Source organism: Schistocerca gregaria, chromosome 1 (assembly GCF_023897955.1).
Source record: "Schistocerca gregaria isolate iqSchGreg1 chromosome 1, iqSchGreg1.2, whole genome shotgun sequence".
Taxonomy (NCBI): Eukaryota; Metazoa; Arthropoda; class Insecta; order Orthoptera; family Acrididae; genus Schistocerca; species Schistocerca gregaria.
The window spans coordinates 1,003,052,919-1,003,079,313 of NC_064920.1; the positions used below are offsets into that span (position 1 = coordinate 1,003,052,919).

At 46.0% G+C, this 26,395-nt stretch overlaps 1 protein-coding gene across 1 annotated transcript in view; it reads left to right on the forward strand.

The window, feature by feature from the left end:
* LOC126278539 (terpene synthase) overlaps positions 1-23,172 on the forward strand; it is a 111,960-nt gene extending 88,788 nt beyond the window's left edge. The window contains exon 6 of the mRNA XM_049978735.1: positions 22,294-23,172. Coding sequence (XP_049834692.1) covers positions 22,294-22,355 — 62 coding nt within the window. The 3' untranslated portion in view covers positions 22,356-23,172. The remainder of the gene's footprint in view (positions 1-22,293) is intronic.
* The last annotated feature ends 3,223 nt before the right edge of the window (positions 23,173-26,395 follow it).

The following is a 26,395-nucleotide window of genomic DNA, read 5'->3' on the forward strand; positions in this document are numbered from 1 at the left end:
CTGCCACCTCTCAGAGCCAGAATGCTACACCTGCCCCCTTGATGGTGGGGGGCACTTCACTCCCTGCTGCTCCTGCACTACCTGCCTCAGGAGCAGCAACCCCCCAACCATCGGGGACATCAGTCCCCACTTCTAAGCTGGGGAAGCCTCAAACTTCCCCGGCTCGAATAGCACAGAAAGGGTCCCTTGGGTCCCTTCCTTCCCAGGTTTCCGCCTCTGGGAAGGGTGACGTCACCCAATGGAAGAAAAGCAGACCAGCGGCTGGTCGCAGGGCTTCTCGCTCCTCCTTTGTCCCGGAGACTGACTCGCTGGAGCCCTCCCAGCCAATGAAACCCAAGGACCGGAGAGACAAGATGAAGAAAAAGACCACTAAGGCCAAGGAACACGCGGTGGCATCCACCCCACTGCTCCCTACAGGCTCTGCGTCCGAGGATAAGGTGGAGATCTGGGCGTCCGCTGAGGACCTGGATCTCGCCGGACCCTCAGACACCATGGAAGCAGATTGTACTGGCCCTCCATCGGTGGCAGCAGGTGACCCAGTGGCGTGATCTGCCTCCTCGGCCCCTTCACGCCTTTTTCGGACATGGACAAAGCGATACTCCAGTGGAACTGCAGCGCTTTTTTCCACCACCTTGCTGAGCTTCGCCCACTCATCAGCAGTCACCCTTTCCTCTGCATTGCCCTACAGGAAACTTGGTTTCCGGCAATGCGGACCCCTGCCCTACGTGGGTATCGGGGTTATTACAAGAACCGGGCAGCTTATGAGAGGGTATCTGGTGGAGTCTGCGTCTACATCCTTAACTCTGTCTACAGCGAATGTGTACCTCTTCACACACCTTTAGAGGCTGTCGCTGTAAGGATGTGGACGCCTCAGCCTATTACTGTCTGCAGTTTGTATCTTCCGCCAGATGGTGATATCTCGCGTCATGTGTTGGCTGCATTGATAGCACAACTGCCTCCTCGTTTTGTGTTACTGGGCGACCTTAACGCCCATAACCCCCTGTGGGGTAGCGCCGCGATTACTGGCCGGGGTAGAGATGTCGAGACTCTTCTCTCGCAGCTTGACCTCTGCCTCTTAAACACGGGAGAGCCGACACATTTCAGCGTAGTCCATGGTACATTTTCGGCCATCGACCTTTCTATCTGCAGCCCCGGACTTTCACCATCCATCCACTCGAGTGTCCATGACGACTTATGTGGTAGTGACCATTTCCCCATCTTTCTGTCACTACCACAGCGTCACTCTTCTGAACGCCCCTCCAGATGGGCTCTGAATAAGGCTGATTGGGCTTGTTCTCCTCTCTCGCCACTATCGCACCTCCTTCCCACGACACCATTGATGCGGTGGTTCAGTCGGTCACCACCGGCATCGTTTCTGCGGCGGCATCTACGATTCCCTGTTCATCCGGGTCCCCTCGGCGGAGGACTGTGCCTTGGTGGGCGCCCGAGATCGCAGAGGCGATTAGAGATCGCCGGCGGGCTCTTCAACGCCATAAGCGGCACCCGTCCTTGGAGAACCTCATCGTTTTTAAACAGCTCCGTGCCCGTGCCCGACGCCTTTTCGCCAACGGAAGCAGGAGTGCTGGGAACGGTATGTTTCCACCATTGGCGTCCGTACCTCTGCATTGCAGGTTTGGGCTAAGATTAGGCGACTCCATGGCAATCGGCCGCCTGTCTCTGTCCCTGGGCATTCGCTGAATGGAGTGGTGTGTCCTGACTCCGACACGATTGCGGACCAGTTAGCAGCGCATTTTGCTCAGTGTTCCGCATCTACGAATTACCCACTGGCCTTCCGCTCCCGGAAAGAGCGGTTGGAAAGTTGGAGGCTTTCCTTTCACACGCGCCACGCGGAGTCGTACAATGCTCCTTTCAGCGACTGGGAATTCCAGAGTGCACTATCTGCTTGCCCTGATACGGCTCCTGGGCCAGACCGCATCCACAGCCAGATGCTGAAACACCTCTCTGTGAATTGCCAGCGACGCCTCCTAGATGTTTTCAACCGCATCTGGGTTGAGGGTGTGTTCCCGTCTCAATGGCGAGAAAGCATCGTCCTCCCCGTGTTGAAACCTGGAAAGAACCCGCTGGAGGTGGACAGCTACCGCCCCATAAGCCTCACCAACGTTCTTTGCAAGTTGCTAGAACGTATGGTGAGCCGGAGGTTGAGTTGGCTCCTCGAGTCTCGAGGCCTTCTGGCTCCGTCTCAGGGTGGGTTCCGTAAAGGCCGCTCTTCCGTCGATAATCTGGTCTCCCTAGAGTCTGCCGTCCGTACAGCCTTTGCACGCCGCCAACATCTGGTTGCCGTCTTCTTCGACATGTGGAAGGCGTACGATACGACTTGGCGATATCACATCCTGGCTACACTTCATGGATGGGGTCTTAGGGGCCCGCTCCCGATTTTTATTCAGAATTTTCTGTCGTCTCGTTCCTTCCGCGTGCGAGTTGCTGCGTCCCATAGTTCCTCTCGGGTCCAGGAGAACGGGGTCCCACAGGGGTCTGTCCTCAGTGTCTCCCTGTTTTTAATTGCGATCAATGGGCTCGCTGAGGCGGTGGGATCGTCCGTCGCACCTTCGTTGTATGCAGACGACTTCTGCCTCTACTACAGCTCCGCTGGCATTGCAGTTGCTGAGCGCCAGCTGCAGGGCGCTATCCGCAAGGTGCAGTCGTGGGCTGTAGCGCACGGCTTCCAGTTTTCGGCCGCTGAGACCTGCGTTATGCATTTCTGCCGGCGTCGCACGGTTCACCCTGAGCCACGCCTTTACCTTGACGGTGAACCTCTTGCTGTGGTAGAGACGCATCGGTTCTTGGGACTGGTATTTGATGCCCGGTTGACTTGGCTGCCTCATATTAGACAGCTTAAACAAACATGCTGGCGGCATTCAAACGCTCTCCGTTGCCTTAGCCACACAGGATGGGGTGCCGATCGGTCCACCCTTCTCCGGCTGTATCAAGCGCTGATCCAGTCCTGCCTTGATTATGGGTGTGTGGCTTATGGTTCGGCATCGCCATCAGCATTGCAATTGCTGGATCCCATCCATCACTGCGGGATCCGACTCGCCAAAGGAGCATTTCGGACAAGCCCTGTTGACAGCTTACTTGTGGAGGCTGGTGTTCCTCCATTGCGGATCCGGCGCGACCGACTTCTGGCCGCTTATGCTGCCCACGTTTGTAGCTTGCCAGGGCATCCCAACTACCGTCTCCTGTTCCCGCACTCGATCGTCCATCTTCCAGACAGGCGGCCCCAGTCAGGGTGTACGATCGCGGTTCGCATCTGGGCTCTACTGTGTGGGATTGAGTTTTTTCCTCTCCCGCCTGTTTTCCGGGCCAATCTCCGTCTGCCCCCTTGGTGTGTGCGCTGACCATGCATTCAGCTGGATTTGGCACAGGGTCAGAAAGACTCGGTCCCTCCTCCGGCCCTCCGCCGCCGCTTTGTTTCTCTCCTTGCCGAGTTTCCCGGATCTGCTGTGGCCTATACCGACGGTTCGATGGTCTCTGGTCGCACTGGTTACGCTCTTACTCTAGAGGATCATTGTGAGCAACGGTCGCTGGCACCCGGGAACAGTGTATACACTGCCGAGTTGGTTGCCATCTATCGCGCCCTAGAGTATATCCGCTCCCGCTCAGGTGAGTCCTTTGTTATCTGTAGTGACTCCCTGAGTGGTTTACGAGCTCTTGACCAGTGCTTTCCTCGTTCCCGTCTGGTGATGGCCATCCACGAGTCGCTCCATGCTCTTGCCCGTTGCGGCCGCTCCGTGGTCTTTGTTTGGACCCCAGGTCATGTCGGCATCCCGGGCAATGAGCGGGTTGACCGGTGTGTGGCGCTCCTCCATGCGGGCCTCTCGGAAGGACTCTGTCGTCCTCTGCCGGCTGCGCGTTGGCCACACGTGGCTGACGCACGGCCATTTGTTGCGCCGGGAGGACCCACCGCTTTGTCGCTGCGGGGCAGCTCTGACGGTGGTCCACATTTTGGTGGACTGCCCGCTTTTAACAGGACTCAGGCAGACGTTTGCGCTGCCTGATACCCTCCCTGCCCTTTTATGTGATGACGTTGCTATGGCGGACCTCGTGTTGAGTTTTATTCGGGCAGGGGGTTTTTATCGTATGATTTGAGTGTTTGTCCTTTTATTTCATGTATTGACTTGGGCCTTTGGCCTGTGGTTTTAAACTGTGGGTTTTAATGTCATTTGGTGTTTGGCTTTTCCTTATTTTCATGGCCAACCACCTTCAGACTCGGTGTGATTTTAGTTCCGTTTGTCTGGTCTTTGTCTGTCTTTCTTGTATTGTGTCGTCCCTTGTCTCAGTTCTCCGTTTTTAACGGCTGACAGTTTTTATTTCGTGTGATTTTATCGTAGAACAAGGGACCAATGACCTTAGCAGTCTGGTCCCTTCAATCCCACACCCACCCAACCAACCAACCCCATATCTTGGTATGGAATCACGTGCGGTCAGTATTTCTAACTGCTGCTACCTCAGCGTTCACTCTCACTAATTGTTCAAAACTAAATTGTCCCTCACAGAAGTTAATCCTAGATCAATCGTGTGGTGCACATCTTCCAATATATTACCCATAATTTGGCATTTAGAAAATTCCAAACACATGCTTTGCACGGTGTCATGTTCACTTCTCATATAGCCTTCTAACAACAGTCAAGCAGCCTCGATACTAAAATACTTCCTCTCAATTGACAGGTGGCACATTTAAGCCAATAACAAATTTGTACCAAGTGAATGCCTAAAAATCGTCAAATGGAACTCAGTTTTACGTGGCCTGCCTCATTAACTGTTCAAGCAGACCAGGCATCATAAGGGTTAACTGACAATATTGCTCATTACTCAAATTCGACATATCAGGCTGATCCTGTAATTTAGGAACAAACACTAACGCTTGATCCATCTGCTCAACTGATATGACTGATAACACTCCCCCTTCTTGCAACAGGCTGATGAAGGGAATTAGTGTTTGCGCAAACGTGTTGGAGAAGCTCTACCACAATTCTCTCCTGACGCATTTGCTAGCTTCCACATTTACAGGCAAGGGTATTCTCTGACTATCGTTTATCTGAATGATATTATTCATCTCTTGCACTAGTACTAACAACTCATTTACTGGAACTTGCAACCTCGTGCTATCCAATTCCATCACCTTATAACTCAGTTGCGGTATACTACTCAATAATTTATCAGCTTGCCCTTGTAATGATTCAGAAACCAACCCAGTCGCATTGATGTTAAGCAGATTTTGTATTCTGCTTACATAATAAACAGCTCATGCCCTAATTCTACCCAACTGCAAACATGAAGGCTCAGCCCCTTCAAGAAACTATACTAAAGATGTAATTTCACGTAAGTCACAAACAATATTGGAGGTGGCGCTACTCGTCTTGTATGCCCACAGGTTGGGCACTGTGATGGTGCAAGCTGCTGCAATCCTGCCAACCCAGCTGTGTTGTCAGCCATCTTACACCCTCTAACCTCAAGTTTACAACTAAGCCCATCCTTGTGTAACTCCATGAAGCCAAGCACATCCCTTCTTGCCATAAAAGGACTTACAGGAATACAAGTAGTGTCTGCAAGAGTAAGTACACCATGAAAGTAGGTTTTCCCGATAATTTACATCATCATATATAATTATACGTATTTTTTATGGACTGTACAGACCAACCCCCCGAACCAAAAACATGTCCTGCTACCAATGTGTAATGGAACTGGTCTTTGGGGAGTGATGGTGGTCCTATGGGAACTAGGAGATTCTAACCCCCTCAGTGCTGATTCTCTTATAGCAAGTAGTTTATGTATCAAATTTGGTTGAAGTGGATACTGTGGTTTAGGATTTCATAATATTCTTTTCATCCACATATGCATCTGACACGTACACTGATGGAAGAAAAGTTGCAACACAAATTAATGTAGAGTAATGAAATTCTTGGAATACATTTCTCTAAGAAACATATTTAAGTGATTAACATTGCAAGATGACAGGTTACTGTAAGCACAAGATAAGGTATTGCAAATCTGAAATGCTGGTACATTAATAGCCGTGTAACTGGCAGAATGTTGCTTTCAAGTATGCAGACATGCTTGCATTGAGATGTGCAGGTACCAGATGTCATTTTTTGGGATGGCGCCCCCTGCCTGTTGCACTTTGTTGGTCAATACAGTAATGGTTAATGCTGTTTGAAGATGACACTGGAATTGTCATACAATGATGTCACGTATTTGCTTGAAGAGAGATCTGATAATTGAGCATGATAACTAGGAATTCAGGTGGAAAGATTTGGTATCAGTCACCCCAATGGAAGGACTGGGGTCTCCACATAACTGCTTCAGTTTCATCATCATTTACATAACATGCTTTTATTAAAGTTAAACGAGTTTTAAAAACAATCAACAGTAAAACTGATTGTGCAACTACAGAAAATGACCTTTAAACAGCTGCAAATAATTATCAGCCAGAATCCATTAACTATAAACCAAAAGTACAGAACTTCAAAAATAATTAAAAACAGTTAGTTAGCGAAATTCGCTGAGCAGTCCGTTTTTTTTTTTTTTTTTAATGACATTTAAGTAGCTGCTGTTACTCAGCAGAAAGCAAAGATACAGAATTTTAAAAGCAATTAACAGTCATTCAGTAGTTTGCTACAGTAAACCAGAATTCCCTGATCAGATTTCAAGCAAATGATTTTAAAATAACAGTTATCGATTGTGAAACGACTGTCATTTAGTGGACAGCAAACACAGACACTGAATAAGCAGCTACAGTTAGAGAAAATTACTTATCAGATTTTAAGCAAATGACTTATAAACAGTTGCTATCAATTACGAACCCGCTGTCCTTCGACAGACAGCAAAATACAGAAGGGTTATCCTGTTGAAAAACAGCCCTTGGAATGATATTGATGAATGGCAGCACATTGTCGAATCAAGAGGTTTTCAGTTCTGGGTGGTACACAGGAGAATCACCAGACTGACTTATAAATTTGCAGTAAGGGTGGATGGGATAGCCATAAGAGCGTTCCTGCCGTCATAAGAAATCGCACCTCAGACCATAACCCCAGGTGTGGGCCTATTGTATCACGCAGACAGGTTGGTTGCAGGCCCTCACCTTGCCTCTTAACCAACACACTGCCATTACTGGTACCGTGGCTGAACCATATCTCATCGCAAAACACAACAAACGGCCACTTTGCTCTTAAATAAACTTTCGCTTGACACCATTGAAGTCGCAAAGGGCGGTGGTTTGGAGTCATTGGAACGCACGCTACACGATACCTGGCTCGCAACTGTCCTTGAATAACTGATTGTGTCTCTGTTGTGCCAACTGCTGCTCAAATTGTTGTTGCAGGTGCAGTGTGATGTAATAGAGCCACGCCGAACTTGACGGTAGTGCCACGTGGTCGTCCAGAGTCCAGTCTTCTTGCAACCACGAAGTCTCATGACGACCGCTACCAACAATCCTGTACAGTGGCTACATTCCTGGCAACTCTTTTTGCTGTATCTCAGAAGGAACATACAGCTTCTCGTAGCCCTATTACACGACCTTTTTCAAATTCAGTGAAAGGTGTTGATATGGCGCCTTTGTTGCATTGTCTTGGCTTACATCAACTCACCATGTCCAATCTCAAAGATAACTAACACTCACAACAGTTGCAGGGTGTATTTAAAGCAACTAGCGCCACTCTAAAACGACTGGCGCGAATTTGAGCAGATATCATTGAACCGTGATTTATTTTCAAAGAATATTCTTAAGAATTTATTTTATTTACTAGCGATTCATCAAGAACATTAACACATTTAATCACACTATGTAAGCATGGAAGTAGTTGCCAGGAAGTAACTGATGAAATCATAACCAAATTCCTTTTAACAAATGGGAATTTTATTCACTTTAATAGTGCCTAAAAGCTTTTTTTTTTAAGAAGCATATTTAAAATTATAACGAGAAAGCACCCTCTAATTATCAAAGCTACACTTTATTCAGAGGCAGAAAGAAACTAGTTTTGACTGTATGAGCTTTTGGGCAGAGAACCTTGCCGCTCCCTTTTGACACGGCCGTAGTTACGACTGCTCACAACAGTCTCTGAAAGACTACACTGGTGCAAATCTGCAACACACCAGATAACCTTCAACTAAGACTTTTAACAGTTTACACAAACTATGCACCTCCCGTAGGAGGGATGGAAATGGTACAAACACTAACAATAAAAATATTAACCTTGTCATCGAAGGTGCAACTTGTTTTTAACTTCTAAGAAAAGTCTTACGGTGAAAGGGTGGCAACCTTATATACTAAACTGATCATTTATATAAAAGCCCATGAAATGCAGTCTTATATAAAATTCTACAAGGTTGGCCAAACAATAGTTAAGATCAGAATGAGATTTTCACTCTGCAGTGGAGTATGCGCTGATATGAAACTTCTTGGCAGATTAAAACTGTGTGCCCGACCGAGACTCAAACTCGGGACCTTTGCCTTTTGAGGACAAGTGCTCTACCACTGGTGCAACTCTGGTAGAGCACTTGCCCGCGAAAGGCAAAGGTCCCGAGTTTGAGTCTCGGTCGGGCACACAGTTTTAATCTGCCAAGAAGTTTCAGATCAGCGCACACTCCGCTGCAGAGCGAAAATCTCATTCTGGAAACATCCCCCAGGCTGTGGCTAAGCCATGTCTCCACAATATCCTTTCTTTCAGGAGTGCTAGTTCTGCAAGGTTCGCAGAAGAGCTTCTGTAAAGTTTGGAAGGTAGGAAACGAGATACTGGCAGAAGTAATGCTGTGAGTACTGGGCGTGAGTCGTGCTTCGTTAGCTCAGATGGTAGAGCACTTGCCAGCGAAAGGCAAAGGTCCCGAGTTCGAGTCTCGGTCGGGCACACAGTTTTAATCTGCCAGGAAGTTTCAATAGTTAAGATGCTCTACAGTACACATATACCGTCTCTCAAAATCATGGGCAATAATATCAAAGTTTCCTAAGATCGAAACATATTTCAGGTATTAGGCCGTTACACTCCAAGCAATAAATTAGTTAACACCAAATCCGACAATCATGACAGAGGCAGCTACTAACGTACGGTAGATTGGTAGGGAGATTACAGAAAAACCCGAACCGCCGGTTGCTCTAACCCGCCCCTACTCCACAAGGGAAAAACGGACCACCCAATTTATAAACAACCACCTTCCCGCGGGTGGGCAAACGGAGAAGAATGGTGGGACTACCCCAGAGCTAAACGGCTGGTGACCTCACCAAGAAAACAAGTAGAATTTAACAAGAGTAAATCAAACAACATATTACCAATCACTTCTAATAAATTGCGATACTCGAGAAGACCTGGCGCAGCACCCCCAAATCGCTCTCCCGAACCGTCCGCTGCCAGCCGCTTCAACGGACGCAGGAAGGCGCGCCGATCTCCCGCCTCACGGCGTCGCAGCTCTCACCAGCCAGACTGATGGCGTGCGTTAACTCCTGTTGCTGCCGTGTCGACCGCGAAGTCGTTACCCCTCGCTATATGGCGAGGCCCACTGGACTCACGTGGCGACATCACATGCGCCGACGCTCAAGACGGTCAAGTCATCTTGTGTCTCAGTGCGCGACCGACCAACCGATCGATCCAACCGTCAATGACCATTGCCTGAGCAAACTCGAGCAGACTGGCGGCCTAACGCGCAGACTCAGATGCAGGAACTAAGCCCCGACCGGGCGACCACTCGCTGAGTACTCTTACGGAAGGAATGTAAAGACTCTCATTCTGCCGGCTTTAAAGGTTGATCCGAGCGACAGACAGACACTAACTGCCTAACAAATGCGGACGAGAGACAGACTAGCAAGCTGGGGACGAGAGACTGACCAGACTGACCGACTGGCGAGCTCATAGCGCCCCTTAAATGCACGTGAACAGGGAACGCTTCCCCTTCCCCTTCCCCTTCCCCTTTCCCACCAGAGGGTGACACCAAAGCTGCGATTGCCACAGCGGCGCCACCATCAGAAACGGAGGGCGACTGCTACACACTACGCGCTGCAGGGGCGGCGGTTGCACAGCTCCTTCTTGGTGTTGACCTCTCCCTCCCTCTGCCTCTCTGTCCACTTCATGCTCCCCCCCCCCTCTCTCTCTCTCTCTCTCTCTCTCTCTCTCTCTCTCTCTCTCTCTCTCTCTCTCTCTCCCCCTCTCTCCCCCTTCCTTCCTCTGTCCCTCTTCTCTCATCATCTCTTCCTGATCCCTCTATTTGTCCATCACCTCTGCCCCTTGTCTTTGATAATATCTTTCCCCCCCCTCTCTCTCTCTCCCACCCCCTTCTCTCTCTTCATTTCCTCCTGATCCCTGTATTTGTCCATCTCCTCTGCCTTTGGCCTCCAATAATATCGGCCTCCCCCTCTTCCTTTTCCATCTTTCACCTTTCTCCTGCATTACCTCTCTACTTTCCTCTTTCTGATTACCTCCTCCGCCTCCTCTCTCTGTCCATCCTCTTCTCATCCATTTGTCCATCTCCTGTACCTCCCACTATGTCTGCCAGCTTCTCCTCCTCCTCCACACACTATCTGTCTATCTTCTCTTCCAACTCCTATTTCCTTCTCAACCTCTCTCTCCTCGTCCCCTCCTCTTCCCCTCTCTCTGTCCCTCCCCTCCTTCCCCACTATATCTGTCCATTTCCTCCTGCCCTCTCACTCCCTATCCAACCCCTCCTGCTCTGTTCAACCACTGCTCTAGTTGTCTCGACATTTCCTCAGTGATTCGCATCCACAGAGCTCGATAAAGCAAGCTGTTACTATTCCCACAACATGCCTGTCGTGCAGGGGATTAAAAACTGTTTGTTGTCTGATATATGATATCCTGATATATAGTGTGCCATACGGCGCTAGTCGATAAGAGGCCGATACTGGGCTCGAAAAAATATGTTTTTGCCTTTCACTTGTATAGGACCAGGGAGGTAATATACATTACAGTGCTGATTCTCAGAAAGTTTACTGTTTGTGTGACACGTTGGGTTGAAATCGATGCAGGGGTTTGGGAAGAGATTCCGGACTTACAAATTCGTCTGTGGAACAATACACTTAGTACGGATAAGGCCACTACTTAGTACAATCATAAATACAAATCATAATTTTTTCTCTGCAGCGCTTTCATTTCCACTTACTTCAATTAGAATTTTCCATAGAAGAAACATGTGTTCCAGTTACAAACGTTGAAGAAGTTTCCGGCAGTTCAGCAGCGAATATCTTGAGATACCGATCTGACAGAAGATCTTGTACTTGACCAGAACTGATCCCCCCACTAGAAGAGAAAATTATCTGTGCCCCTCTCTGTCTGTTCTCTCCTTCCCCACTATTTGTGTCCATACACAGGCCATATTCAAAATAATCTGAACACTTGTGCTTACTTGGAAATGGTTTATTAATAAGGGCTTGGAACCCCATTTGCCAGTAATGTAGCTGCGATTATTCTTAGAATACTAACGTGTAATGATTTATAGTCTCCAGTGGAATATTATGTCAGTCTTCGCTCAGAATCTCTTCTAACTCCTGTTGCGACGAGGGAGGCGGGAATCTGCTCCGGAGTCTGCACTCCAATATCGTCCACAATAGTTCGATAATACTGAAGTCCGGGGACTGTGCAGGCCAGGGAAGACGCTGCAGTTCAGTTGCAGGCCCCTCATACCACGATTGTACTGTCCTGGCTGTGTGAATGGGTGCATTATCGTCCTGAAATATGGCACCATAGTTGGGGAGCAACATTTGAATCATGTTGTGCACCTAATCACCTGAAATGTTCACATAATCGTTGGCTGTAAAACTGCCTTTGAGACCAATGATGGGACCAGCAGAATACCATGATATGGCTGACCACACCATGACACTTCCACCTCCATGCTTACACGTTGGAACCAGCAGTCGGGATAGTAGGTTTCTTTTGGCGTTCTTCACACGTAAACCCAGTCCCATGTTGGAAATAACGAAACCGCTGACTCGTCGGAGCGTATAACGTGTTTCCACTGATCAGCCGTCCACGATTTATGGCCCTGACACCATGTTTTACGCTTCTTTGACTTGGTTGTCGTCACTAATGGTTTCGGTATAGGAACTCGTCCATGAATTTTCGCTTTATAGAGTCCTCGACGGACAGTGTCGCTAGATACGGTGTTTCGAACATGGCTATTGAGCTCTGCAGTCATTTTAGCCGCCGTAGAATTGTGTTGTTTTGATACGATTCGTGTTAGCATACGACGATTTCTGTCATTTACTTTTGATTTGCGCCTACTATTACTTTTACTCGATGACGTCTTTCCATGTTTTGTGTAGGCTGTCATATCTGTTCAAACAGTTGCTCGTGAAACATTCAACGAGTTGACTGTCTTAGTTACTGACTCTCCAGCTAATCGGGGCCCCACAATCTGCCCCCTTTGGAACTCTGTTAGGTCTTTCACTGCACGTCAACCTCGGCCTCTGAATGCGAATACGAAGAGTCCGCTACTCGTAAACAACCTGCACTGATGCCTAGAAGGTCCTGAACAAGCATAGTCCAGCTCGTCACGTGCCTTACTCTGTTATACTTTGTTAAACACATCCATCCCATTACTACCACTGTCCACATTATTTTGCCTATCCTCTGTATGTATATGAAAAAATGAATAGTATCCTCTTAGAGAAAATATTACTGTATTTATATATATAAATGTGGATATGTTCTGGAACTACGCCAGATCACGTTACCGTTTTGCCGCAACAATCATTTTTTGTTCTTGAAAACATCATCGGAAAGGCATCGGGATTGTTTTATTGCACTGAAATACACTTCGTGTGCTATGCTTCTCCCTCCGGCACACACCTCCTAGTCACAGCAGTGGTAGCAGTTGTTTTATTTATCCGTTATATTATGTTAACCGGGGACCTAGAAACGACGGAGAGGCTCCGTCCCCGCCGCAACCGCAGTGGTCCACAACCCCACGACGACTACCGCAGTCCACCCCACCCCTGCGCCGCCCCACACCGAACCCAGGGTTACTGTGCGGTTTGGCCCCCGGAGGACCCCCCCCCCCCCCCCCCCCCAGGGAACGTCTGACACCAGACGAGTGTAACCCCTATGTTTGCGTGGAAGAGTAATGGTTGTGTACGCGTACATGGAGAACTTGTTTGCGCAGCAATCGCCGACATAGTGTAGCTGACGCATTCGCCGAGGCAGATGGAAAACCGCCTAAAAACCATCCACAGACTGGCCGGCTCACCGGACCTCGACACAAATCCGCCGGGCGGATTCGTGCCGGGGGCCAGCGCTCCTTCCCGCCCGGAAAGCCGTGCGTTAGACAGCACGGCCAAAAGGCCGGGAACTATTAACACGTTACTTATCTCTCTAATTCTTAGGAATAAGTACAAAAGGTCCTTATACTCTGAGATGCAGTAAGAGATAGAAGATAGGAGGCGATTCGTGGCTCTGATTTTGAAAAATTAGCGTTGAAAATAGCAGCAAAGATGACTGTAGAAATGTGGTAGTGATAATATACAGTTTTATCTTTGGAGAGCGAAATGATTTATCGCATTACGAACAATAAGTTGCTTTAGAACAGAAGTGTTCCAAAAAGAATAAACGAATTACAAAGTATTACGCTGTGAAAACCATCGATCGCTACGCCACGGCTAGGTTATTGGAGGAACGAATACATTGTACAGTTAATATTCAATGTCGGTTGTAGCAAAACGTCACCTCGCAGCAGAAATAACGTTGTGTTCTCGTGTTTTCGAAGTGTAAATCCGTGATTACAGTGCAAAGACGTTTCTGGTTAAGGTACCAAAATGATCCTCCGAATGGATGGAACGTTCGGAGATGGTATCGACAGTTTGTAGGCACAGGAGGTGCTCGTTTGTAAAGGAAAGCGTCCTGGCCAGCCTTGTGTTCCATAGAAAAATGTCACACGAGTTCAAACTGTTTTCCATCGTAGTTCTATAAAATAAACTCGTCATGCCAATCGAGAGTTACAACTGCCTACAACAGTTGGACATGTTCTACATCTATATCCATACTCCGCAAGCCATGTGACGGTGTGTGGCGGAGGGTACTTTGAGTACCTTTATCGGTTCTCTCTTCTATTCCAGTCTCGTATTGTTCGTGGAATGAAAGATTGTCGGTATGCCTCTGTGTGGGCTCTAATCTCTCTGATTTTATCCTCATGGTCTCTTCGCGAGATATACGTTGGAGGGGGCAATATACTGCTTGACTCCTCGGTGAAGGTATGTTCTCGAAACTTCAACAAAAGCCCGTACCGAGCTACTGAGCATCTCTCCCGCAGTCTTCCACTGGAGTTTATCTATCATCTCCGTAACGCTTTCGCGATTACTAAATGTCCTGTAACGAAGCTCGCTGCTCTCCGTTGGATCTTCTCTATCTCTTCTATCAATCCTATCTGGTACGGATTCCTCACTGGTGAGCAATATTCAAGCAGTGGGCGAACACGTCTACTGTAACCTACTTCCTTTGTTTTCGGATTGTATTTCCTTAAGATTCTTACAATGAATCTCAGTTTGGCATCTGCTTTACCGACGATCAAATTCATATGATCATTCTATTGTAAATCAATCCTATTGCCTACTCCCAGATAATTTATGGAATTAACTGCTTCCAGTTGCTGACCTGCTATATTTTAGCTAAATGATAAAGGATCTTTCTTTCTATGTATTCATAGCACATTACACTTGTCTACATTGAGGTTCAGTTGCCATTCTCTGCACCAAGCGTCAATTCGTTGCAGATCCTCCTGAATTTCAGTACAATTTTCCATTGTTACAACCTCTCGATATACTGCAGCACCATCCGCAAAAAGCCTCAGTGAACTTCCGATGTTATCCACAAGGTCATTTATATATACTGTGAATAGCAACAGTCCTACGACACTCCCCTGTGGCACACCTGAAATCACTCTTACTTCGGAAGACTTCTCTCCATTGACAATGACATGCTGCGTTCTGTTATCTAGGAACACTTCAATCCAATCACACAAGTGGTCTGATAGTCCATATGCTCTTACTTTGTTCATTAAACGACTGTAGGTAACCGTATCGAACGCCTTGCGGAAGTCAAGAAACATGGCATCTACCTGGGAACCCGTGTCCATTGCCCTCAGAGTCACGTGAACTGTTTCGAAATGTCGATTGGTTGTGACGCCGTCCAAGTTACACCTGTTACAGGCTCTACGTCATGACGACAAACGCAAATGCCTGGCTTTTCTGATGAGCTTCAGAATGTTATTGACGATGAAAAAACTTCCGCACAACGCATCGTTTTTAGTGATGAAGCGACTTTCCACCTTTCTAATGGGAAAGTAAACAAAAACCATTGTTCGAATTTGGGGCCTACAGAACTTAAATGCACACGTTAAACATGTACGACATTCACGCAAAGACAATGTGGTTTGTGCGACATCTTGCTCATCTGAGTACGGCACTTTGTTCTTTGATGTCAAACAGCCAGCGACTTAGCTCTTCTCCGCTGGCCTCCCCGGTCACGAGATTTGACGCCTTGTGAATTCTTCCCGTGGTGTTTCATTAAGGATAACGTTTATACGCCAACACTACCACAAGTAATAGAAGCGCTGAACAACCTGATCCGTACTGCTACAACATCAGTGATGATCTACATGCTTACACGAGTATGGTAGGAATTCAAGTATCGATGTGATATTGTTCGTGTCGCTGGTGTAGGACATATTCAGTATCTGTAAGCTAATATTGAGAGGCTCGTAAGTATGCGTCCCAAGTTCCATAACGGTATGTCTTAGAGTTTAATAAATATACGCATTCGAAATACCTATATTCTCTTTGAAACACTCTGTACTTGATCTTTGGAGATGCTGATGTTATGTCTCGCGACTGCGTTTAAGGATCAAATGCTAGGCTTCTTTCTGTTCATTCATGCACAGAAATCTAAGAGCATAATATTTCTGTTGTGTGAATATGCTGCTTTATAGGCGGTTAAACGCTCCGAGAGGCACAAATTGTTGCACGGTAGTGATTATGGTTAGGGGAGAGACGCGCAACTGTTGCAGTGATTTCGGTAGACTGCTGCTCTGGTGACGATCCATAAACATTGTTTGTGTTGCAGACGCATAGCGGCGCCAGAACTGGCAGCCGCAGACTACACGTTCAACACGCGTGACAGCGCTGACCGGTCTAGTGCTCTGAAACCTACAATCCAGGCAACTAAAGCGCGATCACTGCCAAGTGCGACTGGTGAGAGAGCCAGCAGCATCTGAGTTGTAGAAGAAAGCTTCACTCTGCAGTGCACTGTGCGCTGATATGAAAATTCCCAGTACACTAAAACTGCGTGCCAGACCGATTTTTATATCACTGAACACTCCAGTGCAGAGTGAAAATTTCATTCTGTAAATATCCCCCAGGCTGTCGATAAGCCATACCTCCGCAGTATTCTTTCTTCTAGAAAAGTTAGTTATGTGCCGGCCGCGGTGGCCGTGCGGTTCTAGGCGCTTCAGTCCGGAATCACGGGACTGCTACGGTCGCAGGTTCGAATCCTGCCTCGGGCATGGATGTGTGTGATGTCCTTGGGTTAGATAGGTTTAAGTAGTTCTAAGTTCTAAGGGACTGATGACCTAAGATGTTAAGTTCCATAGTGCTCAGAGCCAGCTAGTTTTGTAAGTTTCGCAGCTGACCTGTCCTGTTTGGAATGTTGCAAACGAGTTACTGCCAGAAGTAAAGCTGTGAGGGAGGGGTCCTGAGTCGTGTTCGGTCAGAGGGGCGCTGAGAGTAAAGGAATCAACGATCGAAATGAATGGATGTCATGTGACGTCCTCCCAGGCCAAACGCAACGAACAAAACCGAACAAAATGAAAAATAAAAGTCGGTAGAGCACTTGCCTGCGAAAAGCAAAGGTCACGAGTTCGAGTCTCGACCTGCCACTCTGTTTTAACCTGGAAGGAAGTTTCAGGTGAGTTGTTTTTTCACAGGCGGAAACGGACTGGGCTGGAAAGAAGAAGAAACATTTTGTTGAAGTACTTAAGTCGTGGATGAAAAGGCATTCTTACGCTGCAGCGATTCAACTACAAATACTAAAAATCCTGTTCATAATTTTGTAATATTTGGTTAAAATACTTGATGGCTCTGAGCACTATGGGACTTAACTTCTAAGGTCATCAGTCCCCTAGAAAGTAGAACTACTTAAACCTAACTAACCTAAAGACATAACACACATCCATGCCCGAGGCAGGATTCGAACCTGCGTCCGTAGCGGTCGCGCGGTTCCAGACTATAGCGCCTTTAACCGCTTGGCCACTCCGGCCGTACGAAATACTTGATCTCCCGTCAAATTTTAAGATGTGTGCTAGTTACAATCAAGAAAGGCTGCGTTTTGCTGTAAGAATACTTCAACGTATTCTCCCTCTTTTTTTAACATTTTTATGCAGCGACAGCAACTGATATTGTTTATATAAGAATATACAGTTTACAGTTGCAGGTTAACTTTATCGTTTAAATAGCTTTCAACGTTAGTAATAACGTCTTCTTCAGAACATAAAATATTATTTAAATGTTTGCCTAAAACAAGCCACGTCCTACGTCAACTTTGTAAAACTTGATCACGACGAGGCCCATACAACGGGCTTAAAGTGAATTTGCTACAGCTTGTTTAATAGAAGTGACAAAACCTTATGGTTATGCATCAAGTTTTATAAAGTTGACGTAGCGCATAGCTTGTTTTAGGCAAACATTTAAATAATATTTTATGTTCTGAAAAAGACGTTATTACTAACGTTGAAACCAAGGTAATCGATAAAGTTAACCTGCAACTGTAGGCTGTATATTCCTATATGTATTCTCCCTCCTTTTGCCTCTTCTTCTGTATTCGATTTTTTAAATGTGGGATCGTCGTTTCTAATAACTTAACTCGTTATTTTGGTGATATTTTCTGCTTCTGAAACCATGTTTGACTCCACTGCAGTCTATAATAGTGGGAAGGCAGTTATTATAATTGAAGAGGTCGGCGAAAGATGGTGCTAATACTTAACTTCGTAAGGACTAGCCTGATTACTTTATCAGATGTGCTTCCGAATCACAACTAGTTCCATATGTACTGCTAGAAAGAACTGTGTACTACATAAATGTTTGTCTAGAATCTTCATCTTTTTTTTCTTGTCTTCGAATTGCCCAAACAGATAGTATGCAATAATTCAATATAAGCTCTTCCCTCGACCACTTCAATGCTATTAGTCGATTAGCCACTCATTGATGCCTCAAGGAGTGCAAATGGTAAATTATTAATTAATAAACATAGAAATATTATAAACAGAACGGCTCTGTGTTTCGTAGACCATGCGTATAAATACAATCGTGCAGTCTGTGCCCTCGTTTTACTACGGAAACCGTCCGCCCCCGGTAGCTGAGTGGTCAGCGCACCAGACTGTAAATCCTAAGGGCCCGGGTTCGATTTCCGGCTGGGTCGGAGATTTTCTCCGCTCAGGAACTGGGTGTTGTGTCGTCCTACTCATCATCATTTCATCCCCATCGACGCGCAAGTCGCCCAAGTGGCGTCAAATCGAAAGACTTGCACCAGGCGAGCGGTCTACCCGACGGGAGGCCCTCGTCACACGACATTATTACAGTATATTACGGAAACCCATTCCAGTGAATTCACGGGACACCAATGAGAACGAACAGCCAGCTTCCTTCCTATCATTAACGAACTTTTTAATGAAAGTCTGAGAATTTCCGACTACGTGTTATATTGAAGCAAACGTGTTTTCGCAAAGTGCTCTGCCTATGTGCTATTTGTGTCGTTGTGTGTGGCTTAATACGGTAGTCCAGTTGCTTTTTGATAGCCGACACGGTTGCTCAGCCTGATCGATCAGAGCGCTGGTTGGCCTCTATATAAAAAAAAAATTAAAAAAAACTGAGTGGAAGGATCAACAAACGAACTTGACCTGACATCATGTGATGTCCGCAACGGCCAAACACAACGATCAACAAGGAACAAAGTGAAAAAAAAGAATGAGAGAAAGAGAGAGAGAGAGAGAGTGGTCAGCGTGACGGATTGCCGCCCTACGGGTCCGGGTTCGATCCTCGACTAGGTCGCCGATTTTCTTCTCTCAGGGACTGGGTGTTGTGCTGTCTTCATCATCATTTCATCCCCATCCGGCGCGTAGGTCGGCCAAGGTGGCGTCGAATGTAATAAGATCTGCACCAAGGCGGCCGGACCTAGCCCGCAAGGGGCTTCCCGACCGACGCCGAACGCTCATTTCCATGTCAGTGGCTTTGGGGTCAAAGGTGGAAGCATTTCCGAGGCGGCTAAGTCTGTATGCCGCCGAGCTTAACGTGTACCGCACTTGGCAAAATGGCGATATCGAAAGCTGGTGCCGAGGCAACTGTTGTGCACCTCGCACCATAGATAACAGGGGTGAACGATGGCTATGGGGATGTATAGTGGGCGAAGAGATGTGCAGCTGCTGAGCAACTGGCTGCCCAGATGAACCAAACGACTACCAACGGCGTCTCCTCGATGACCGTTCAGCGAACGTTGCTGCATATGGGCCTGCGCAGCAGACGCCTGGCTCAAGCACCCGTGTTGACTGCTGTCCATCAGCAACGAAGGCTGGAATTTGCACACCACAATGGCAACTAGGGGTCCACTGAGTGGTAACAGGTGGCCTTTTCAGAAGAATCTCGTTTTATGCTCTCTCAGACAAATGCCCACTGGCGTGTATGGTTTGTTACAGCGTCAGGCACGGCCGGTCCAGAGTAGGGACCGTTATTGTCTGTGTAATGTTTTTGTGGCATTCCTTGGGCGATCTAGTCTTCTAAAAAGAGCAGTATGTCAAGTATGCATCTATCCTTGGGTACCATATTCAGCCCTATCTTGCAGTTTCATTTTCTTCTGCACAATGGCATCTACCAGCAGCACAATGCAATGTGTCACACAGGTTATGTTTGGTTCGAAAAGCAGTAGGATGGTTTGCCATATTCCCATGGTGGCCAAACTCGCTCAATTTAAACCTAATCAAGAATCTGTGGGACCACCTCGATCGCGCTGTATGTGTCATGGGCCCTCAACCAAGAAACATACCGTAGCTCGCCATTGCACTGTATTTGGCATGACTCCACATCCTTTGTTGGTACCTTTCGGATCTCATTGAATCTCTTCCTGTGTGCCTCGCAACGGTCCACACAGCAAAAGATGGTTATTCAGGCTTTTGAGAAGAGGTCACATTAATGTGACTGCAGAGTGTAAAATGTAGATAACACACTAAATGTGTACGACAAGATTAATTATTAGTTAAGCTGCCGCCAATGAAGCATAGAGTTTCGAATTTTAGTCTCGATTTTCCCACGAGTGAAGTTAACTGCAACTGTAATGTAAGTAGGCTGTTTAGGTTTTCTTATTGGTAACGCCACATAGCGCTCGGTATGAAAAAATCACTGGCTGTGCCGTGTGCAGTCTGTGTTTAGTCTGCATTGTTGTCTGCCATTGTAGTGTTGGGCAGCGGCAGCTGGATGGTAACAGCGCGTAGCGTTGCGCAGTTTGAGGTGAGCCGCCAGCAGTGGTGGACGTGGGGAGAGAGACGACGGAGTTTTGTAATTTGTAAGACTGGATGTCATGGACTATCATATATTTTTTGACTATTAAGGTAAATACACTGTTTGTTCTCTATTAAAATCTTTCATTTGCTAACTATACCTATCAGTAGTTAGTGCCTTCCGTAGTTAGAATCTTTTATTTAGCTGGCAGTAGTGGTGCTCGCTGTATTGCAGTAGTTCGAGTAACGAAGATTTTTTCTGAGGTAAGTGATTTGTGAAAGGTATAGATTAATGCTAGTCAGGGCCATTCTTTCGTAGGGATTTTTGGAAGTCAGATTGCGTTGCGCTAAAAATATTGTGTGTCAGTCTAAGCGCAGTCGTGTACAATTGTTCAAAGAGGACGTTTCACGTAGACCAGTGTTGTATAAATTTTTCTAAGGGGACGTTTCAGTAAGACTTACAAAATCATTTAGGCTGTGGTCATTAGAGATTCGGGTTCGAAAATTGGTTGAGCACGTTGGTTGAAAGTGTCATGAGTACGCATACGCAAGGGCGCCGGACTCTGAAAATTAATATGGGTGGTCTAAATCACAGTTCACAAAGACTGAAAAATAACCCTCCTGAAACTCCAGTTTCAGGCGGGTTCATAAAAATAAACAAACTTTATTAGGTTCTTTTTAGAATTAATGAATTAATACAAAAATTAATCCATAGTTCACATAGAATAGCTGTATTTTTTAAAAAACTTTATGGAATTTCTAATTCTCACACATTATGAATGTGTTCTACTGAGCTATGCCGACTATGCAGCTATCGACATTCGTTCAGAGATGCTAACTTTGCGGCGCTTGTGGGTCGGTCGCGAGGTGGCGCGGTGGTGAGTGGATCGACGGTCGAGCGCCAGAGGCTTTTTGGATGTGGGAGGGAGACGGTGTGATTGCCCGAGGAGCAGAAGTGTTTTGAAAGGGCATTGTACAGGGACAGGTGGAACGGCTGTGTCTTGAGATGGTCTGCGCAGCCAAGCAGTTGGTGCCCGTTAACCGATTACATTTTATTGGCAGTTCGTAGTGGCGACCTACTCCTCTGATGCTGTTGGACAATTATTTCGCTGACCTGATAAGGTGACATCAGTCTATTTATGTCTTTCACTGGCCATGCACTTTCTGCCTTCCGTATTGCAAGTTTACCTCACCTAAGACAAACTATTAGCGAGTGTTGAGTTATGAAAATCTGCTTGTAATTCGTGTTGTGGTCGGACGCTACGTAATTTGTTGCATGCTGCGATCGAACTGTTGTCTCTTGGTGTCTAGTAGCGTCGGCATTTCGTCGTACCATCCAAGCCGTGGGGCTTGTTGCGTATGATGTTTTAAAACTGAGTTTAGTTTGTTCCAGACAATACTGTGGATCTTGAACTGTATGATGTACCAAAGTACACTAACTCCGCGAGGTTGTGTCGAGGTTTGAATGTCTGCATCCACCAAGCGCTCGATTACCGTAAGGATAAAACATCAATTGGTGTTTTTTCGGGGCATCACGTGTGGAAGTGAGCTCAATCGGCTACTTAAAATATCTCAACCCTGGGTCTTGTTTGTTACTTGTGAGCTCGAATTTAGCTGACGCAATTTGTTTTAACTCTTGCTATACAGTTACTATGCCTTTTTATTTAAAGTAGTTTTAAGTGATTCATTTTGGTTTTATTAACATAGCACTGTTTGAGATATTTGATGTAGCGTGTTGTTGGTGCGTCAGTACGTGCGATTTGTTGGACTATAGTTGTTGACAATTTGTTCTACATCTGTGTCTAGGTAGTGGGTCTCGGCTACACCTTCGGCTTCTCGCTTGTTCTTGCATCTTAACGCTCCGTTAAGGCCCAGGTGCACCCAATGACAGCCCTCTGAGTTCGCCGTTCGGAGAGAGAGGCACCCGGGAAGTGAAGCCGGACCTCCTACTGTACTTCGCGCCCTCGGTCGGTCCGATAAATCGGGCCCAAGCGGCACAAACAGATGTGGCCCGTGTTGGCTGCTCCGCAGGACGTTCATGTCCGCACTTGGCAGATGCCGTGAGCTGGGAACTACATGTATTTGTAAGAGAAGTGTCTGATATATATTATTGCCTGTCTACTTGGGAGTCTGTATGTTAGGTTACTGTTTCTTTTAAACGAATATATTTGCGCAAGGTTTTAAAACTGTCTGTAAATGAACTTACAATAGTCCTTTGGGCTTGCACTTTTTTCTATTTTCTATAAAAAATGTATCACCTTTCTCATTTGAAAAGTTGTTATACAGTCATTGGTAATTAAAGCCAACTATAAAGCTTCGTGTATAAATATTCTCTCACTGGAAGTTTATTATTATAAATGTTGTTCCTTCACTGTCTGGTTAATACAAAATATAGTTATTCACAGTTCATGTGTAAGGTTACCCTTTTTTTTTAAAAAAAAAGGATAAAGAATATATTTGGTCAAGTTTTTGAAACTGTCTGTAAGTGAACTTACGGTATCTCTTGAGGCGTTCAGTGTATTCTATTTTTCATAAAAAGGTATTACCTTTCTTATTTGAAAAGTTGTACTTTCTTTGGTATTTAAAGTCAACTGGAGGGCTTCATGTGCAAATGTTTTCTCACTTGAAGTGTATGATAATTGTTGTTTCTGTTGACTGACTTAAATAAATATGTGAAAAATGAAAGGTGAATGCTCCCCTGTCGTAAGGTCCAGTCCTTCCACTTAGTCCTTTTAGCGTTTTATGATACGCCGAGGTAATACCAGTAACTTTTACGAATAGTGGGTCGTCTAATGGAAATGTTCGCCACAGAAGCATGTTGAAGTTTTTTTGCTTCTTGTGTAAATCTTCCACACTTCCAACGAAATAATTTTTAGATTTACACACATCTAACATATTTCTGTGCACAGTTAATCTTTCTCTGTCGAAATCATTCTTTTAAAATTCTATTACGTGACTTTGGCCTTTAATTTTTGAAAGAAGAAATGTTTCTGTTTGCTTGTAATGAGTCGTAGTACCTTTACAAAATCGATCCCCGAAACACTGGGTCACAACATCTAAAATCTCGAAATAAATTCTCCCGTAATAACATCGGGGGCTGGTGAAAGCATAGGGTAGAGTGCCGCGTTCAGGTTTTCGGGAAATCTTTAGAATTTTGAAAGTTTTCGATCTTCGACGTCAAAACTTTTCGTTAAGCAAGAAGGCCATACTTCGCCGAAACTTTCATCAGTTCGAGGTAACTTCACAACATCTTGGACACTATTAATATTCTGATTCTTCAGTTTCTCCCGGCGTATTTGTTGCTCGAACAGTCCACGGGTATACTGCCGGTTCATTGTGTACAACGGGCACAATATTTCGGCGATCAGACACGTCGCCATCGTCAGGTGCGCTGACGAACTGAGCTCCTGAGCTGCAGAATATATTGGGGTATCAAGGATTGCCCAATCTGAAAATAGAAGTTCAAGCCATGCGGCTACACCTTCAATAATAAAAATTAACATTAAAACAATAGCTTTTTGGTTGTCATATTTTTTTCTGCTTTTAAATGATTTAAAATACTTTAGCTGTGTGGTAATTTAATGTGTTTTTTTGTTTTTATATTTTTCTATTTGTATTTTTTTGTTGTTTTTGAAATTTTTTTCCATTCGCTCACATATTCACACAATATATACATTGTACTCACACATACATATACAGTTAACACATTCTCACACTCATTCATTCACCTTTGATAAAATAATAATAATAATAATAATAATAATAATAATAATAATAATAATAATAATAATAATAAATGATAAATACAATAAAATAAGATTAAAAATAATTAAAATAAAATAAATTTGAGTTAAAATAAAATAAAATTTAAATTAAAGTAAAATTATTAAATTGTTAAAAAGTTAAAATTATTAAAATTGTATAAAAAAATATATATACACAAGATGTGTAATCTCGTTATTCACGTATGTCATCGGGCCATCTAGTGGAAGTCAGGTAGTACACCCTGTGTCCAAGTTCTTGTACAAGTTCGTTATCTGACTGTTGCGTGTTTTCATAGGTTTTTGCACTGGTTCTAAATAGGTCTTTCAAATAGGGTACACCTGCGAGTTGGTGAAGTTCATTCGTTGGGAACCGGTATGGAAGATGGAGTGCTCTTTTCAGAGCACGATTCTGAATTCTTTGTAGCCGTTGTATGTGGGTTGTAGCAGCATTGCCCCACACGACAGCAGCATAGTCTAAGATTGGTCGCACCAGTGTGAGGTACAATATCACCCCCAGTCTTGATGGAAGTGTTGACGCTGGATTTAATAATGGATAGAGCTGTACCATTCTCCTCCTGGCTTTCTCTCGAATATCTTCTATATGAGGTTGCCATGTCAATCGCCTATCAAGGGTCACATCCAGGTATTTTGTTGTTTTTGACCACGTAACTGGGGTGCCCCTTATCTCAATGGGCTGGATGTTAGGTGGAAGTGGTCTTCTACAGATTGCTGTTGCCTGCGTGTTTGTGGCGTTGAAAGACAGTCGCCATTTCGTTGCCCATTCACTCAGCTTATTACATGCTTATTGCAGTCTTGCCTGGAAGTGTGGAGATGTATCATCGGCGTATAAGGATAGGTGTGTTCTGGCCGTCGATGGTGGGTCGTATGTATATAAGATGTATAACATTGGTCCCAAGAAAAAGATTTCCTTGTTGTGACAGTCCGTCCGGAAACAGCTGTAGTTGGCGACTCGTACTTAGATGTCGGGCTTCAAGTTTGTCTCGGTGACCAGGCACACATCGATTCTTTCATTTTGGAGGAATTGACGGAACTCTCCTACTTGATTGCGAATTCCATTGGCGTTCCATGTGCACACAGTTAGCCCAAATCTAGCTGCCATATTGAGTGGTGGAGGTTGGCTGTGGAATGGCCTGTAGGGCAACTAGAACTGCAGCAGAAATCTGTTGCGGAATAGCAGCCATGATAGCCTGAAGGGCATAAGTGATAGCTTTCGTCATGACATGCATGACTGAGGTCAGATTAAACTCTTGGCAGGAAGTGTTGTGTCGTGTCTGAGTTGTTGGCGGTCCGGCACTGATTATGTGCTGCTGAGGTGCAGCAATGGTCGGAGGAGGTGGAGCTGGGCGATGGGGAGTAAACTGAGTACGCATATGGTGGTGTAGGTTGATTCTCAGTATGCCTGCAGTGGAGGCATTGGCCTTAGAGGATGAAGCATTATTGGTGTTGGTTGTTGCTCCTGAGGGCGGGCGGCCGATTTAAATTCCCCCCCGCGCCCCCCCCCCCCCCCCCATCCTCCGCGGGCCGCTCTCTTCGCCGTCCGTGCCCGCGAAGACGTGGGCGTCGGAATCTGTCGTAGCGTTGATGTGCTTGCTACGTCCGCCCTGGTCGCCAGTACTTACTTCTTGCTGAGAGTCTTCTTAATTACATTCAATGCCGGGTCCCAAGCCTTGCTGAGGTTGTAGCCGCAATCTCGGTTGATAAGATCTTCCCTGGTGCGAATTTCGATAGCCTCCCTTATAACGCTGTCCCAATATTTAGAGGTCTGAGCCAGGATCTTGGAACTCTCATAATCCATCTTGTGTTTCTCGGACAAACAGTGCTCTGCTACCGCAGACTTATTTGGATATTTCAGTCGAGTGTGCCTTTGATGTTCTCGGCAACGATCTTCGATGGTGTGTACTGTTTGTCCGATATAAGTCTTCCCACACTCACAGGGAATTTGGTGTAAGCCGGCCTTCCTCAAACCGAGGTCATCTTTCACCGTTGGGCGGAACGTTCAAAAACGTCCATGACTTTCCCGCGAGAGAGTAGCGCTGAGCACTTGTCAGCTGTTTTAGAGGACTGAGAAGCGCAAGGCAGTGTTGCATGGGCCAATGCGAGAGCGGAATCTCAAAATCGACGCG